The sequence below is a fragment of the Erpetoichthys calabaricus genome, chromosome 16, assembly GCF_900747795.2.
Source record: "Erpetoichthys calabaricus chromosome 16, fErpCal1.3, whole genome shotgun sequence".
In the NCBI taxonomy this organism is placed as follows: Eukaryota; Metazoa; Chordata; class Cladistia; order Polypteriformes; family Polypteridae; genus Erpetoichthys; species Erpetoichthys calabaricus.
The window spans coordinates 6,699,460-6,717,586 of NC_041409.2; the positions used below are offsets into that span (position 1 = coordinate 6,699,460).

General features: G+C 39.0%; 1 protein-coding gene across 1 annotated transcript in view; it reads right to left on the bottom strand.

The window, feature by feature from the left end:
- alkbh1 (alkB homolog 1, histone H2A dioxygenase) overlaps positions 1-18,127 on the bottom strand; it is a 28,190-nt gene that overhangs the window by 9,288 nt on the left and 775 nt on the right. The window contains exons 2-3 of the mRNA XM_028822273.2: positions 9,952-10,060; positions 8,441-8,603 (exon numbers count right to left, since the gene is read on the bottom strand). Of these exons, the coding sequence (XP_028678106.1) occupies positions 8,441-8,603; positions 9,952-10,060 (272 nt within the window). The remainder of the gene's footprint in view (positions 1-8,440; positions 8,604-9,951; positions 10,061-18,127) is intronic.

Genomic DNA, 18,127 nt, shown 5'->3' on the forward strand with positions numbered 1-18,127 from the left:
TAGGATTGCCAGGTATACGTTTTACTAATGTAAAAGAGGTTTAGGATTTTCCTAATGTTTCTGATTAAATTTTGTCAAAATAATGGGGAAAAGGAAAATTAAAAATGTTTTACAAATAATGAACAGAATTTAAAGTGAAAATAATTCGCAGGTTTAAAATAAATAACTGAAAATTCATGGATGGATTTGAAAAAACAGTCTGGTTCAGAAGTATTTGGACAATGACATAATTCTGGCTCTGTTTCCCTTCCCAATGGATTTGAAATAAAGCAACCATTATGTGAGTGAAGTGTAGACTTTCAGCTTTAATTTAAGGTGTTTACCAAAAATAATGTATGAGCTGTTAAGGAATGACAGCCATTTTTCTGCATAGCCCTTCCAGTTCCAGGGGCTCAAAAGTATTTGGACATTTGACTTACAAGCTGTTCCATAGCCAGGTGGGAGCAGTTACTTCATTATTTCATTAATTATTAAGCAGGTAAAAGGTGTGGAATATGCATTTCAGAATTTATCACTGTGAATTCTTAATATGAGGTCCATGCAAGTAAAAACAATCCATAATTAGGCTGAGAAAACAAAACAAACCCTTTAGAGAGATAGCAGAAAAACTAGGGGCCTCATGAATAATGCTGTGCGACGGTGCGGGTCACCTCTTTGGAGCCTCTTGAACCAGACGCCGTCAGTACCATAACTGAGATGAGTGCGGCAGATGAGGACAAAAACACTCCAAGCAAAGAGATGGTGAAAAGTGCAAGTGCTTTTATTATAAAAAGTACTGTGCTCAAAAAAGTTCAATAAATACATAATCCATAAAAAAAAGCAAATGGTGGAGGTTAAAAAAAAAAAAAAATCAATAAATAGAAAAAAATCAGTTAAAACCGAGGTTAAAACAACGCAGTGCAGGAAACCTTTTTAAAACATCTGTAAGCCCTGGTAACTTCCTTTAAAACAGACTCCTCTCCAGCTTATCCTATCTGGACCTTGCAGCCCAGAGAGACATTGACCAGCAGGTGCAGACTCCCATCTCATCCAGCTCGTGACCCCCACCGCCAATCCCACAGCGTCCACAGGCAACCACCGAGCCCTGCTCCACCGGAACCACTGCCAATCCAGGCACCCAGTGTGGGCGCTCTGTACTCCCAACCACTGCCATCTCAAAGGCTCCTCCTAGTGAGAGCACCTCCAGAGCATAATGGTTGCTCCCAAAGAAGCTCAACAAGAGTGACCAACAGTCCCCTCCTGAGCGATGGCCACTGGCTCCTCCTTTGTGCTTTACTCCCGTCCACCTGCTTCCACTCTGTTCACCAGCTTGTTTTCTCTCTTTGTTCTGCCTGCTTCTTCGCCTACCTTTTAACCTGCTCTCTCTTCTTGTTTCTAAACTGCGGACCCGCTATACAACAAGCTGTGCTTAGAAGTCACACTAAAACTGGCGTACTAAAAAAAACAGAAATGTGTGTAAACAGAAACAGTACCACTGCTTTGATGCTGGGTGACACCAGTTTGTAAAACTAAGCAGAAAAATGTGTATGCATGATGTGAGGCTGCCATGAAAATGTGAATGGCTTTATGCCAAGTTTAGTTTTTATACATCTCGAAGTGAGCGTGGAAACGGGCATATGCAACATTTTTGGGCATATGCATCTTTTATACATGAGGCCCTGGGAGTGGTCCAAATAATCATTTGGTATATTCTTACACTGGTGAACTCAGCAACAAGATCGAGAATTCTTGGTGAAGAAGAACCCCTTCATTTAGCTAAACCAAGAACACTCTCTGGGACGTAGACCTATCATTGCCAAAGTCAATCATCAAAAATCAAGAGAAGAATTCATAAAAGTAAAGACAGACAATAAGAAGGACAGATTAGAAGAGCCGAGAGGCATTCTTTGCAAAACCACACACACATATATATATATATATATATATATATATATATATATATATATATATATATATATATATATATATATATATATATATATATATATATATATATATATATATAGCCTACATTCAGCAACATTAAAATTATTTTCTTATTCTCATTTAAAACAAGATCCATTATCAATCAGTTTCTAGCTATAGAATCCTGGCATCTTTGGTCACTAGACAGAAAGTAATCCCAGAGAAATAAACAGAAAATGAATACAGTAATGTTAAATTCTAACAGCCATTACTAAAAGCTCATTTTGATTAAGTGATCACATTCAATTTAGGTAACAATATATGAGAACTGCAAATATAAACAAAGGATTTTTTTTAAATCAGGTTAAAAAAATTTAAATAATGTAATGCTTTTATTTATGGGCAGAAGAGGATTCATATCAAATTCAATATTGGCATAATTTATCAATAAATGTAAAAAAAAAAGAGTGAATACTACTGTTTAGGACAGAACATTACATACAGTAAGTGCATCAACTAACATAACTGCAAGAATGGCCCACTGAATCAGTCATCTGATTAAGAAGGCAAGCTCAATTAATGTTTCACATGATGGAGCCACTGGAGGTAGTAGTGGAGGAGAGAATGAGGGGAAAAAGTTGAGAGCCATTATGAATAGTGCTGCAAATTCTCTCTCTGACCTGCTAGCACAGAGTACTTTCACCTAACCTAGTATCTATCTATCTATCTATATAAAAGAAAATCCTGAAATGGAAAGCAAATGCAAGGCTACGATACGTGATAATCTTGAGACATTTTAAAGACCCGCGAGACCAAGGAGACTTGCCACGGTGCATCTAGCGGGGACCGTAAACATGAGACTTGGTGCCAAGAGATTGTCCCATGGCCGTAGCAAAAAGGACAGTGGCTGTACAGGCTTTAAAAAGATCGAAGGGCAGCGCGACTGCAGCTACCCCAACCAAACGCGAGCAGCGTTATACATCCTGCAAGAAAGAATTCAACCACACCCGGGGCCAGAAATAAAAGACAGGTATTGCTTTTACAATGTCACGCGAGACCAGGCAGTGAGCCATCATTTAAAACAAGTCAACAGACCTCTAAGCTAGCAGTGTTGGATTGCTTTTGGCTGGCAAGCATCATGTGCTCTTAAAACAACGACATGCGACAGGCAGAAGAGGCAGCTAGCAAGCAGCAAAAAGACAGCAGATGATCCAAAGGCATATCCTTAGCGTACGTTCAGCCGCAACGCCCTTCACAACACGAGCAGTATTATACGTCTGGGAAGAAAGAGATGTAACCTCACGCGGGGCACGAAATTAAGAAACAAGTATTGTTTTTACAAAAGTTTTTAAAATAAAAGTGAAAATAATGCATATGTAACAATTCACAAGAAAATAACAATCTCTCCAAATTGTAGATTGCCTGCCTAAGGTAAAGTCATCCCTGATGAATGGGGACGTGGGAATGAAGGGTCCATTCATCGGATTAGCGCTATTTCAGATGTAGAATGGCAAAATGGGGGAGGCAGCTTGATGAATGAGGTCTCCAGGACTTAAAACAAATCCAAATCATATTATGTGATATCATCTAATGTGAAATTCTACTCCGTACTTCTAGCATTTTTATTTTTATACCGTATTGAGGATTTATTCTGTTCTATGTATTGTACTGTATTGTACTGACCCCTTTCTTTTTGACACGCACTGCACGCCCAACCTACCTGGAAAGGGGTCCCTTTTTGAACTGCCTTTCCCTAGGTTTCTTCCATTTTTTCTCTACAAGGTTTTTTTTTTGGGAGTTTTTTTCTTGTCTTCTTAGAGGGCCAAGGCTGGGGGGCTGTCAAGAGGCAGGGCCTGTTAAAGCCCATTGCAGCACTTCTTGTGTGATTTTGGGCTATACAAAAATAAATTGCATTGTATATCAGGTAAACCAAACAGAGGGGTTGGCGAGCAAAGCCCCCTAGTCTATCTAAAAAACAAATGTGAATTTCCCCTTGGGATTAATAAAGTATCTATCTAACAAATTATTCAACCAAAGTATATTAAGAAACACTATTGGGGCTTTTTTATACCAGCAGCAGTGTGTGTTTATAATGCCTCATTGTGACTACTCTCTTATTTTTAGACAAGTCAGATGTTTTCCTCTTTTTCTGTAATTCTTGCATGTATTTGAGGGGGTTGTTGATGTTTGCTATATATCGGAGTTTCTGCAAAAAGCTACATTTCTCCCTTGGGATAAATAAGATCTGACAATCTAAATAAATAATGCACATTTTATATGTTTTTAAAAATATTTCAAGATTACTGGGTTAAGATGCGTTACTTTCTGTAATGTGACTTCCACCCATAGACATTTTAAGTTCATTCCGTTTTTTGCTCTTGATGGCAGGTGGTGATAATAGATTATCAGTTTCATACTTTTCTAAGAAGCAGCAAGCATCAATGCAACTCAGCGTATTGCCAGCTCTACCTAACAGTATTCTTTAATCTTTGCATCCAGGTTAATTAGGATAATAGTGCCCTCTAGTTTACCTTTAAACACAGCTGTAATAGCACTATATATTTGAGTGTGATGGCATTCATACCACTAGATTTCAGGGATACTTTTTAATTCTCTTGCCATATGCCTAACTATCTATCTATCTATCTAATAGCAACTAGTTTACTAGTAAACAAAGGCAGATTTCAAATAATGTACATTTTGTAAGAAAGCAAAAATAAATACTATTATTGAACTTTGTAATGTAATAAGGGACGAAAGAAAACAAAGTTCAATAGCAATTGAAGTATGCACTACAGGTAACTAATAAAAGACAGCAGTGTTTCTCAACCACTGGGTTGCGAATTGCTGTTGCTTATATTGGTATTGGAGAGAATTACTGGGTCACAAAGTGGGTAACTGTGGGTCTTCACTCTGACGACTGCACTTGATTTACCAAGTGACACCAAAAAGGTTGAGAAAGACTGCAATAGAGTATTGCAATGTTTTTGTGGTAATATCTCTTTGATACACATTGACAAATGTTATTCTTTTTGGATTTTTGCATCGTCTATGCAAACGTAAAAGCAATGTATTTTACTAATGTTTCCATAACAAAATCCATTGCTTCAGCACTCTCATTCCCAAAGATGATGTACTGCCAGCATATTTGCAAGATATTTTTAACATATTATTTGCAAACTTTGCAAAAATTGTCAAACTCTCTACACTCTAGCAATATATGAACTAGGGCTTTCTCCACAGTACAGGCCTTTTTCTTTTCTTTACTTTGTGCAGCGAGGACTGCAAGAACTTTTTGTAGAACCAAAAAAAAAAAAGTCAAAATTGTCTACACGTCTGACTGTAGCATTTACATGTATTGTGTCCTCAGTGGCCAGTGTTTGCTTGCTCATGCAGTACAGTATAAATATGGTTTAAGGTGTAACAAGCAAAACTGAAAATGATGGGAGGGGGTTTGCTCCAAAGGTTAAATCACCACTGAACCTTTATCAGTATTAAAGAACTTAAAGGTTTTCTACATATATTTATTGTGAGTGAAAGTTTAACGTTTAACATGCATCACTTATAGGAATGTATACTGTATGTATTCAATATAGTGCACATTTATGCATATCCAAACTATATTTTTAAATATTGGAGCATTTTAATCTCAATTATTTGTAGACAGCCCTACTTCAAACATAAGGGCTCCTCTTGCAAAGACTCATCCACAATGGAGATTAGTTGATGTAAATCAGTGTGTGATTTGTATTTTCATGGTCGTGAATGCAAAGATTCTTGAAATTCATTTCCACAATAAACAATAATTTATTTGGGATGAAAAATTTTCAATGGATATTACATAGAGACACATTATATTAGAAGAGGATTTCCAATTAAATTAATGAACAAAAAATTTCCACACAATACAGAACTGCAGTGCCTGTTATTTAAAAAAAATATATATTGCATTGTAACCCAACTATAACTCTAAATGCAATATGAGAAAGTAAAATAACAAAGCAAACAGCAGAGTACAGACTTCTTAGTGAAAACTTGTGATTCACTCAATATACTAAAGAGGAAAAAAAAACAAAAAAAAAAAACTGGCTCTTCTTAATACGATACATCTAAGAAGCAAGAAAGGCATTTTCTTTGCAAAAGAATGTGTTTTTTCTTAGACTTAGTTAGAGAGGTTTTGCTGCAGTAAAATTGCCTTTTTTGTGTTTCGATATGTTGCTGTGTTAAAGAGCATGTGAATATTGGAGTCATACACAAGCTCTTTATTTTTCACAAATTATTTTTAAAACTTAAGTAAAACATGAAATAAAGCATTGTCTGAAGCATAACAGAAACCGACAAAACTTGCATCATTATTTATGTAGTGTGTAGCTTGATCAATGAAATTGTTCAGTTATCCTTAATCATAAAAATCTTTAAGGTTGAAAGAACAAAAACATTAGCAGATGTACTATACATGTCTTGTTATCTCTCTGATGTTTATGCGTATGTATAGTCAGATCTTTGTTAACTATGATGGTGGCTGGCTAACCACTTAAACATTTGTTGTTTTGCAATACGACTCTGTATGCACTAGAACATGTACATCACAATCAAAAGAACTGCAGGAGCAGGGTCATTGTTCAGAGTTTTTTTTTTTTTTAATAAAGTCAAAGGGGCACATGACCAGCTGCTTTAGTGAGCTGTTTTAACTTTTGTGCATTAAAGTCTGAGAATGAACACAATGGTGTGAATGAATTGGTGCTCCGATACAAAAATCAAATTTCTGTTGAATCTTTCACGGTGGGTGGCACGGTAGCGTAATGGGTAGCGCTGCTGCCTCGCATTTGGGAGACCTGGGGACCTGGGTTCGCTTCCCGGGTCCTCCCTGCGTGGAGTTTGCATGTTCTCCCTGTGTCTGCGTGGGTTTCCCCCGGGCGCTCCAGTTTCCTCCCACAGTCCAAAGACATGCAGGTTAGGTGGATTGGTGATTCTAAATTGGCCCTAGTGTGTGCTTGGTGTGTGGGTGTGTTTGTGTGTGTCCTTCGGTGGGTTGGCACCCTGCCCAGGATTGGTTCCTGCCTTGTGCCCTGTGTTGGCTGGGATTGGCTCCAGCAGACCCCCGTGACCCTGTGTTCAGATTCAGCGGGTTGGAAAATGGATGGATGGATCTTTCACGGTTACAGTATGTCTGGCACATGATCATCTTTCACCATTTTCCCACCTTTCAATTCTTGTGACAATCACTAATAAGATACACAACAATAGACTCTTGGTAGTTCAATATCTCAGTTCCACAGTTTAGCCTTAATAAACAAAAAAGGAGCCACTCTGCAGAAGTAGAATAATGCTGAAAAGGAAAAGTTGCATATTAAAATTACCAACACCATTTTACTTTTCAATTTTCCATTTAACATAATTACTTTAACTCTTAATATTAAACAATCATGAATTATCTAAACTGCTGGCCTATGTCATAGGCTCATCACATTTAAATAGTGTGTAAATTACAAGAATCAAACAAACAGATCTCATGGTACTAGCTTATAGCTTCAAATAACTGCACTACACTTATTATTATATACTGTAAAGCTTTTTAGCTGCTGTGGCCTGTTCTTATCCTTTTAATATAACAGCCTAGCCCATAAAACTGACAATTTTTTTTTACACTTAGACAAAGCCAATAGCTTTTTAATTCGCACCAGAAGGTTTATAATATCTATACAATAAAATGGAAATTATTTGGTCTGCTGATGCTCATCTCCAAGATCTAAGGGAAAAGACGGGAATATAATTACACTAAATAAATAGGAGGAAAAAAGGAAATACATTGAGTAATTACTTTATGAGACATAATTACCAAGAGCCATCGTTAATTGGGGCATGGATTGCAAAATAAGCTGTCAAAATGCACTACAGGGATGTTGGCCCATATCATCTCCAAAGCAGACTATAGCTGCTGGAGACTAGTTGGTGATATAGCTTAAATCCAAATATCTTGTTCCATCTTATCTTACAGATACTTGTTTGAATCGAGATACAGTAACTAAGGAGGCTGCTGCATTAAACGAAATTCACTGCTATGATCGCGGAACCATTCCAGAACTCTTTCAGCCTTGTGTTATTGAGAATTAGCTTGGTATAAAAGCATAGTAGCAGATAGGTCCACTGATGTTGTATAGGGATGTGCCTTTTTGGCAACAATGCTCTTATAGCTTTACGTTTTCACATTCTGGTTTGTTCATATCATGGAACTCCATGGGTTATATAAAAAAAAAAAAAAAAAAAAAAAAAAAAAAAAAAAAAAATTCTGTCTTGTGATTTAAATATATTCTTCAGAATGAATCCACAAGAACTAGATTTACAAATATTGGACGTATGATCTTTTGGTGCTTGGACAGTTGCGTTAAATATCATACTTGCGCAAATAAAGGTGTTATGGACTAAGTAGTCAATTGTATGGAAAAGGAAAACATACTAATAAAGTGATTTTGTAGCATACAGCAGAATGAAACTCGGACTGTTTTAAGAGTTAATTATCAGAACTGGTGCTCACCTCATTCCAGGAAGGCTTTTCTCCCAGAGATTTTCAGTTTCTATCTGTGACATATGCATGTCCAAATTGCAAATATTTGGTTTCTGCGTATAGGTTTTCAGACATTGTTTTACCCAGTAGCGTTGAGTTCCAGGAAGGAATGGGTTGGTGATGAAAATGAATCCTGTTATTAAACAACAAAAAAAAAAAAAGCACACACCTGAAACTACTCCACCACAACCTTGCTTTCTTTAAAGTGCCAGTGATGTTACACTGGTCATCATGTAAAAGGAAGTATGAGAATGTTGCAAATGTTTTGCTTGAAATTGTTGATCTGTTATTGTTTAATAATGAGACAAATCTTAGTTGGAGGAGCACTACACACTTGGACACATACTTACTGTGAGAAAATTAGAGATAAATTTGCCAAATATGAAGGAGGAGTTTGGGGACATGCATTGATACAACACGTCACCGCACCCACCACATGACAAACCAACTTAGGATCCCAGATTAGGACTCAAGTGCAGCCATGCAATAGGTGACACCTCAGCACCACACTAGTTCAGATGGAATGGAACAGTGTGAGGTTTTTTTTTCTCCAGTGCATGGAGAGCCAATCCAGCCACCAACCCCTAAGTTCACCCTGCAAGTTGGAGGACACATGACATTTTTCAGGCAGGTCACAAAACTTTCACCATGAAAAACAAGTTTCCTCCTAAAAAACTTACAAAATCTTCAATCATATTACAAATCTAAACATTCTGATATCTTCATGCAATATCTTTTACAAAAGGTTATTAGAAGATTTTAAATATGATCTGCAATCAAAACAAAAACTTACAAGTTCTCACATGCTGAAAACAAATGAATGTCTCACGCTTTTAAGACAATACAGTCAAAAAGCAATCCACTCAAACCAAAGCTAAATTCAGTCGCTACAAGTTTGTGCTGAACTTCAGTAAAAATGAGATCACCCAAAAATGGGAAGGCTCAGTTACAGGGCTTTAATGTCTTCAAACAAATTTGATGTTTTAACCCTTCCAAGTAGCCACTTGTGAAGGCACTTGTGTTGACAGCATATCCTTATAAAATGTACATTTACTGAATTTTGCAATGCTCCAAAAATATTTTTTGTACAAAGATGCCTAATTAGTTTAAGTTTTCCATCCAACACAAAACCAGAAATCCTCATTTTAAAATAATGTTTTTTTTAGTATTAAAGTCTTCTTGTGTATTATGACCACCTTGACCATCGAAAGTGAGCAGCATATAGCACTTTTCCTACAATTTTTACATTATTGCAATAACTCATTGGGTGGTTTTGAGGGCAATTTAGGTGAATACTTATAAAGGAGGCAATTAAAAAAAAAAAAGAAAAAAAAAAGTGAAAAAAAGTTCTTCTTTTCAAACAATATCAAATCAGAATAGACTGATTTTATATAATAAGTGCAAAACCATAAGTTTTAAAACACAATGTGAATATATATTCTATTTGCATTATTCACTACACATTTTATATATAATTGTACCTGGATATCCATCCAAAGAAAAAGCCTTCCACTTTCTTACTGGGTGAAGACCGCATTTATGAGCGGCATTATCACTCACTGCAGATGTGCTTAAATCAGTGGTAAAAACCTAATGAGCAGAAAAAAGATGACAGAAAAAATGTATCAGGTGCTAATACAGTATGTGGCTACATATGTTCTAATGAGTACTCATTAGTAATAGACTTGCGTAGCAGGTCCTAGGAGACCTATGGTGTCTTCATATCCTGAGCAGTTAACTTTAGCTCAGAGGTAAATTCCGATTTCTATTGAAATAAATAGTAGCAACAGAAGCATCATTATCATGGCAATATCTCACACTTCCAGGATGTCAGCTGGAACCGGCTCTGGCTTTTTACCACTTATTTTATGAAAATACATAAAATTTACAGTTAGAAAAAGGAAGAATGTATCCATCCATCCATCCATTTTCCAACCCACTGAATCCGAACACAGGGTCACAGGGGTCTGCTGGAGCCAATCCCAGCCAACACAGGGCACAAGGCAGGAACCAATTCCGAGCAGGGTGCCAACCCATCACAGGACACACACAAACACACCCACACACCAAGCACACACTAGGGCCAATTTAGAATCGCCAATCCACCTAACCTGCATGTCTTTGGACTGTGGGAGGAAACCGGAGCGCCCGGAGGAAACCCACGCAGACACCGGGAGAACATGCAAACTCCACGCAGGGAGGACCCGGGAAGTGACCCAGGTCCCCAGGTCTCCCAAATGCGAGGCAGCAGCGCTACCCACTGCGCCACCGTGCTGCCCGGAAGAATGTATGGGCAAGCAAAATGCTTTTTTTTTTTTTTTTTAAACTGAAAACACTTTATGCTTAGATAAATAGAATTTTGGAAAGCATTCTAACAAAAAATATATATATAAATATTATTATGTCTGTAAGAATGTGTATGGACAGACAAATGTAATGCGCAAGCAAACAGCATAATTAATACAGAACGGCACAGTTAATTCCTACAAATATACATTTATCATATATATCATAAGTTGGATGTCTATAATGTACATGTGTGGCACAGAAGGAGATAAGGTAGTGAAACTGAGAATATGTAATTTTTGGACAACCTTTTTAATTCCAAAACTTAAGTATTCCAAGTTAAAGTTATATTGAAAATGGCTTCAAACATTTATGATGGGTAGTGGCTTATTTATGGTCTTGCAAGAGAGTACTGTAGAAAGAAGATACAAAAGCTTTGTAGGCATGCAGGTAGGCTAGTTAAGCAACCACAGAGACAATTTCAAGGTGTATTAGAATCAAGATATATACCGGAGGCTACTACAGCACATCGAAGTTGTAGGTAAGAGATGCAAGTTGATATAGGATGGGGAAACAATGACAATAGACTTGGAATTTGTGCGTTATATTTTGGTAGAGAAGAAGTCATCTCATCAGAAAACTGCTCGGTTTATTCATGGATGGAAAGCACACAGTTATCCGTCAATAAGAACACGGTTAATTAAAATGGAGTTTTGGGTATGTAGACTTAGGATAGCAGGCAAATGAGAAGATTACTCTGCAAACTTCTGCATTTTTAAGGAACTGAAATTATACAGCAGTAATTAGAGATCACCCTTAGAAGATGAATCTCTCAATACCCAAGCTGACAGAGGACAATATCATTTTGCTTTGCCTTTTCAGTAGATTAGTGATGAGCTGAGGCAATTCATTCTATATTCTGAAAGTGACTCCAAGCACTTAGGAGAGAGCCATCTATGACATGGTTCATAATCATGTTAGTATTCATTGACCTTTTTACTGATTACATAACAATCAGTGAAATATCTAATTTTCTTTGACAATTTATCATGAAATTAAAAGAAATGCAGAAGTATCTGGTTCCCCTCTACTTAAGGTAGTCAGGTCAGGTTGGGGAGCACGCACCATGACGAAACAGCATGGGATCCTGCTTGGCAAATCGGAAGACATGTGGTCCAATCCCACCCTCCGAAAATGACCAACTAGCTGCCGCAGCCAGGTGTTATGCGGTCGTCCCCTTGGCCTGGTACGACCACTCAGACTCTCAACAATGAGGATCCTGTGTGCTGGATCACCCTTCGGGAATCGCGCCTCATGGCCGTAACTGACACTCCCTCACAATGCAGGTAATGTGCCTCATTCGGGACTGCGAAGCAACCACTCACTCGATACAAAGTCAAACCACTGATACCCAAGGATTCTCCGATGAGACAGAGTACCAAAGGAGTCCAGTCTCAGGTCACTGGATAGCGTCCATGTCTCGCAATCATATAGCAAGACAGGAAGCACCAGGACTTGGAAGACTTGGACCTTTGTCCTTTTGCATAGATATCCAGAGCACCACACACCCCTTTCCAGCGACCTCAAGACCAAATCCCCCATGCTCTCCCAATCTGTCTACTGACTTCATAGGAAGAGTCACCAGAGACATGAATGTCACTGCCGAGGAAGGTAAACCTGTCAACAAGGTTGACACTCTCTCCGCAGACCGACACACAGCTGAGGGAGGTCATTATAGGCCTGGATCTTGGTTTTTATCCAGGACACTTGCAAGCCCAGACACTCAGACTGCTCACCCCCAGTCTCTTGAGAGCCCCGATCAGAGCCTCCATTGACTCCGTGAAGATCACAGCATCATCAGCAATGTCAAGATCAGTGAATTTTTCTTCACCAACAGATGTCCCACTGCCACTGGACCCCACGACTTTGCCCAACACCCAGCATAGAACAGAGTAGGAGTAAGAACACACCCCTGACGAACCCCAGAATCAACAGGGAAAAAACACAGAGGTTCTGCCTCCACTCTGCACAGCACTCACAGTACCAGTGTACAGGCCAGCCATGATATCCAGCAACCTTGAGGGGATCCCGGGAAGTCTCAGGATGTCCCACAGGGCAGCTCAATCAACTGAGCTGAACACTTTATGAAAATTGACAAAGGCTGCAAAGAAACTCTGCCGATATTCATGTTTGAGCTCTACGAGAACCATTGCAATTACTGGCTAGTTAAGAGCTTCGTGGTGAAGCATTTTCCGAGTTATGAAAGTTGCTCATCAACCATGCCCTCAGGTCAGCCTTCGTACTAACCTAGTCTGCATGTCATCTAAGGGAAGTTTGCATGCACCCCTTGTGTCCAAGGCAGCATAGCCACCAAGGTATGGCTTGGGGGAAGTAATCATTACAAGATTCCCGTAGATCGTAGCCAGGGAGGCTTTCTTAGCTACGCGGCCAGGGAGATCCTTATTAACATGGCACTGTTCCTGGCCCAATCCCCCAAGACGAAGTGGCAATAAATACTACATTAAATGGCTGATTGTTGTGGTCATACATGGATGGTGTTGATGTAATGATAGACGGTCTTCTGCTCATACCAACATGTTTGTGTTTGAGACGTAAAATGAGAACATTCGAAGAGATTTCAATCAGAAATTTAGGTGTAAAGGAGAATGGTAATCTGATCATTGGTGGGTGTGCAAAGCCCAGGAATATGGTTAAATGATTTTGTGTATTATCGAAAGTGGAGGGCTAATTTATTTCAATGCATTTCGATTGAGAATTTGGGTGTTATGATATAATGGTTTTCTGTTCTTTTCGATGTGTGTTTTTGAGCGAATTGTATGGATGAGTGCTTATGACTTGTAGCGATAGTGGTTAAATGTAACCTATGTTGTCATTGGTTTGTATTAGTTTAAATTTAAAGTTTTAAAGTGAGACGTCACAATTTTAATGGGATTGGGTGAAAACGGAGTATGTTTAGAAACAACAGATTCAACGGTTTTATATGCTCTGTCCTTACCACTGCATTTCCTTGGAGGATTGCAGGGTTATAAGAGATTCTACCAGCAATACGTGTACAGTAATCCCCCGCTATATCACGCTTCGACTTTCGTGGCTTCACTCTATCGCGGATTTTATATGTAAGCATATTTAAATATATATCGCAGATTTTTTGCTGGTTCGCGGATTTCTGTGGACAATGGGTCTTTTAATTTCTGGTACACGCTTCCTCAGTTGGTTTGCCCAGTTGATTTCATACAAGGGACGCTATTGGCAGATGGCTGAGAAGCTACCTAACTTACTTTTCTCTCTCTCTCTTGTGCTGACTTTCTCTGATCCTGATGTAGGGGGATTGAGCAGGGGGGCTGTTCGCACACCTAGACGATAGGGACGCTAGTCTAAAAATGCTGAAAGATTATCTTCACGTTGCTACCTTCTGTGCAGCTGCTTCCTGAAGCAACACGCTGCACGGTGCTTCGCATACTTAAAAGCTCGAAGGGCACGTATTGATTTTTGATGTTTGTTTTTCTCTGTCTCTCTCTCTCTCTCTCTTTGTCTGTTCCTGACGGAGGGGGTGTGAGCTACTGCCTTCAACAGCTTTGTGCAGCGGTGCTTCACATACTTAAAAGCCAAACAGCCCTATTGATTTGTTTGCTTTCCTCTCTATCTTTCTGACTGTCTCTGCTCCTGACGCGCACTCCTTTGAAGAGGAAGATATGTTTGCATTCTTTTAATTGTGAGACGGAAATGTCATTTCTGTCTTGTCATGGAGCACAGTTTAAACTTTTGAAAAAGAGACAAATGTTTGTTTGCAGTGTTTGAATAACGTTCCTGTCTCTCTACAACCTCCTGTGTTTCTGCGCAAATCTGTGACCCAAGCATGACAATATAAAAATAACCATATAAACATATGGTTTCTACTTCGCGGATTTTCTTATTTCGCGGGTGGCTCTGGAACGCAACCCCCGCGTTGGAGGAGGGATTACTGTAGGTCTTTAAAGTTTTAAACCTTCAGCCATCTCATTTCCAGTTTTTAAACACTGGCTTTCTCCCACAGAGCAATACTGTAAGTCATATGCTTAATTTGCAGGACTTTAAAAGGACAGTTCCTTCATTCGTCTGAAGCAAATTATAATAGTATGCATGATATTAAAATAGTTATTAAGTTACACTTAATCCAAAGTACATCAGCAAGGATTATAACTACACTTAAAAAGTACAATCAATTCATCCAGTTCTACAATCACTTCGGTGGCTCTAGTTAAATTTGGACCCTATTTTAAAATTTTCCATTTGAAATATATATATTCATAAATTGCCTAGACCTCCGCCAATAGCTTCCCTACCTGCAGAACATATTATTGTCTCCGGAGCGCACATTGTGATGTCAAAATACAGGCAGACTTTTAAAGTTCCAAGATTAATAAAACCAGTATATATTACTAACAAAACTAGGAGGCAACTTTGCTATGATTTACCTGTCGATATTAAAGATGATCAGTTGGTTTAAATTTTTTAATCATGTCTGACAACTTATTATTTTGGCATAGCATATATGTTAGAGTTGTTGTTGATTCTTTTCATATTACGGTCTCATAATTCCAGCAGTTACTTTATTCCACAATGAGTCTACTCAGATTTTTTTGCTATATTTGGTGTAAGCTGATTTGGCCTGGTGTACCCTGGAATGAACCCATTGTGAAGCCATTGTCATATTTTGCAGTAATCATCGTTACCTGCGCATTTTGAGGTTTAGTTGCATGTCATTTTGTGGCATCGTCTATCTGCACCGATCAGCCACAACATGTCTAATATTATGTAGGAGCCCATGTGCCACAAAAACAACTTTATATGACTCGTCGAGATATGGACTCCACAACACCTTTGACACCAAAACATTAGCAGCAGATCCTTTAAGTCCTGTAAGATGCAAGGTGGGGCTTCCATGAATTGAAATTGTTTTTCCCAACAACATGTCCCACAGATGCTAATTAGGACTGAGAACCAAAACCTTGAACACTTTATCACGTCCCTGACACCATTCTTGAACATTTTTTGCAGTGTGGCGGGGTGAATTATTCTGATAAAAGAGGCCACCGTCATCAGCAAATAATGCTGCCATTAAGGGTCTACATGGTCTGCAACAATCTTTAGGTAGGTGGTACATGTCAAATTAACATCCACATGAATACCAGGACACAAGATTTCCCACCAGATCATTGACCAGAGCATCACACTAACTTTACCAGCTTACCTCCTTTCCAAAGTACATCCTGCTGCCATCTCTTTCCCAAGTAAACAACACACACACCAACACGATCTAAAAGAAAATATGGTTCACCAGACCAGGCCACCTTCTTCCACTGCTTCTCAGTCCAGGTCTGATGCTCACATGCCCATTGTTGGTATTTTCAGCAGTAGATGGGCCAGTATGAGCACTCTGCATGGTCTACAGATACACAGTCCTATATACAGCAAGCTGCATTGCACTGGGTGTTCGGACACTTCTCTTCCATGGACAACATTTACATTTTAAGCAATTTCTGCTACAGCAACTCTTCTGTGGGATTGGACCAGACATTCTAGCCTCAACTATCTGTGGGTGGCCATGACTGTGTCACTGATTCACCATGTGTCCTTCCTTAGACCTCTTAGGGTAGGTATTAACCACTGGATACCCAGAGCATTCCACAAGAACTGCCATTTTGGAGATGCTCGGACCCAGTTGTCTAGCCATCACAATTTGGCCCTTGTCAGTCGCTCAGATCCATACACTTGCCTATTTCTCCAGCTTCCAACACACCACCTTCAAGAACTAAAAGTTCACTTGCTGCCTGTTATATGCCACCCCTTGACAGGTGCCACTGTGTTACTCACTTCACCTGTCAGTAGTTTGAATGTTGTGCCTGATCAGTGTATATTAATATGTGTATAATACACTCAGCTTTTTAGTGAATGTGCACTTTAAGTACAACTTAACCTGAATTAAAGTAAATGAGGTATTGCCAGAATCGAAGTTACACCTGCATCTCGATTTTTGTAATATCTCAGAAACATTTCCTGCCCATTCACAGACTGTGGAATACCCTGGGATCAATGTACTGTAAATTGTCTTTAAACAATCACAATTTATCAGTTACTTCGAATTTAGGGGCATAAAGAAGCTAAATAATAAAGTATATACGTTCAAATTACAATTGTTTTTTGTGATTAATGTGGTGATTTTGGTAGGTTATTCTGTGTTTCATTTCAATCATATACTATACAGCAGATGTGTACAGTATGCAGTTTCTAAAAGAGAGTATGCTATATAACACTCACTGACCACTTTATTAGGTACACCCGATCAACTGCTTGTTACCACAAATATCTAATCAGCCAATCACATGGAAGCAACTCAGTGTATTTAGGCATGTAGACATTGTCAAGATGACCTGCTGAAGTTCAAAATGAGCATCAGAATGTGGAAGAAAGCAGCTTTAAGGGACTTTGAACGCGGCATGGTTGTTGGTGCTAGATGGGCTGGTCAGAGTATTTCAAAAACTGCTGATCTACTGGGATTTTCATGCTCTAGGGTTTACAGAGCACAGCCCAAAAAAAGGGAAAATATCCCGTGAGCGGCAGTTCACTGGGCGGAAATGCCTTGTTGATGCCAGAAGAGAATGGCCAGACTTATATGAACTGATAGAAAGGCAACAGTAAGTTAAATAACCACTTGTTACAATAGAGATACACAGAAGAGCATCTCTGAATGCACAACACGTTAAAAACTGAAGCACATGGGCTACAACAGCAGAAGACCACACCGGGTGCTACTACGGTCAGCTAAGAACAGGCAACTGAGGTTACATTTTGCATAGGCTCACCACATTTGGACAATAGAGGACGTGAAAAAACATTGCCTGGTCTGATGAGTCTCGATTTCTGCTGGTTTGACCAGAATCATGGATCCATTCTGCCTTGTATCAATGGTTCAGGCTAGTGGTGGTAGAGTAATGGTGTGGGAGAATATTTTCTTGGCACACTTTGGTCCCCTTAGTACCAGCTGAGCATCATTTAAATGCCACAACCCAAGTATTGTTCCTGACCATGCACACCCCTTTATGACCACAGTGTCCCCATCTTTTGATGGCTATTTTCAGCAGGATAACACACCACGTCACGTCACAATGATCAGCTCATCTCAAAGTGATTTCTTGAACATGGCGATTAGATCTCAATCAAATAGAGCACCTTTGGGATGTGGTGGACCCAGAAATTTGCATCATGGACGACAAATCTGCAGCAACTGCGTTATGCCATTATGTCAATATGGACCTGAAACCCTGAGGAATGTTTCCAGAACTTTCTTGCATCTATGTCCCGAAGAATTAC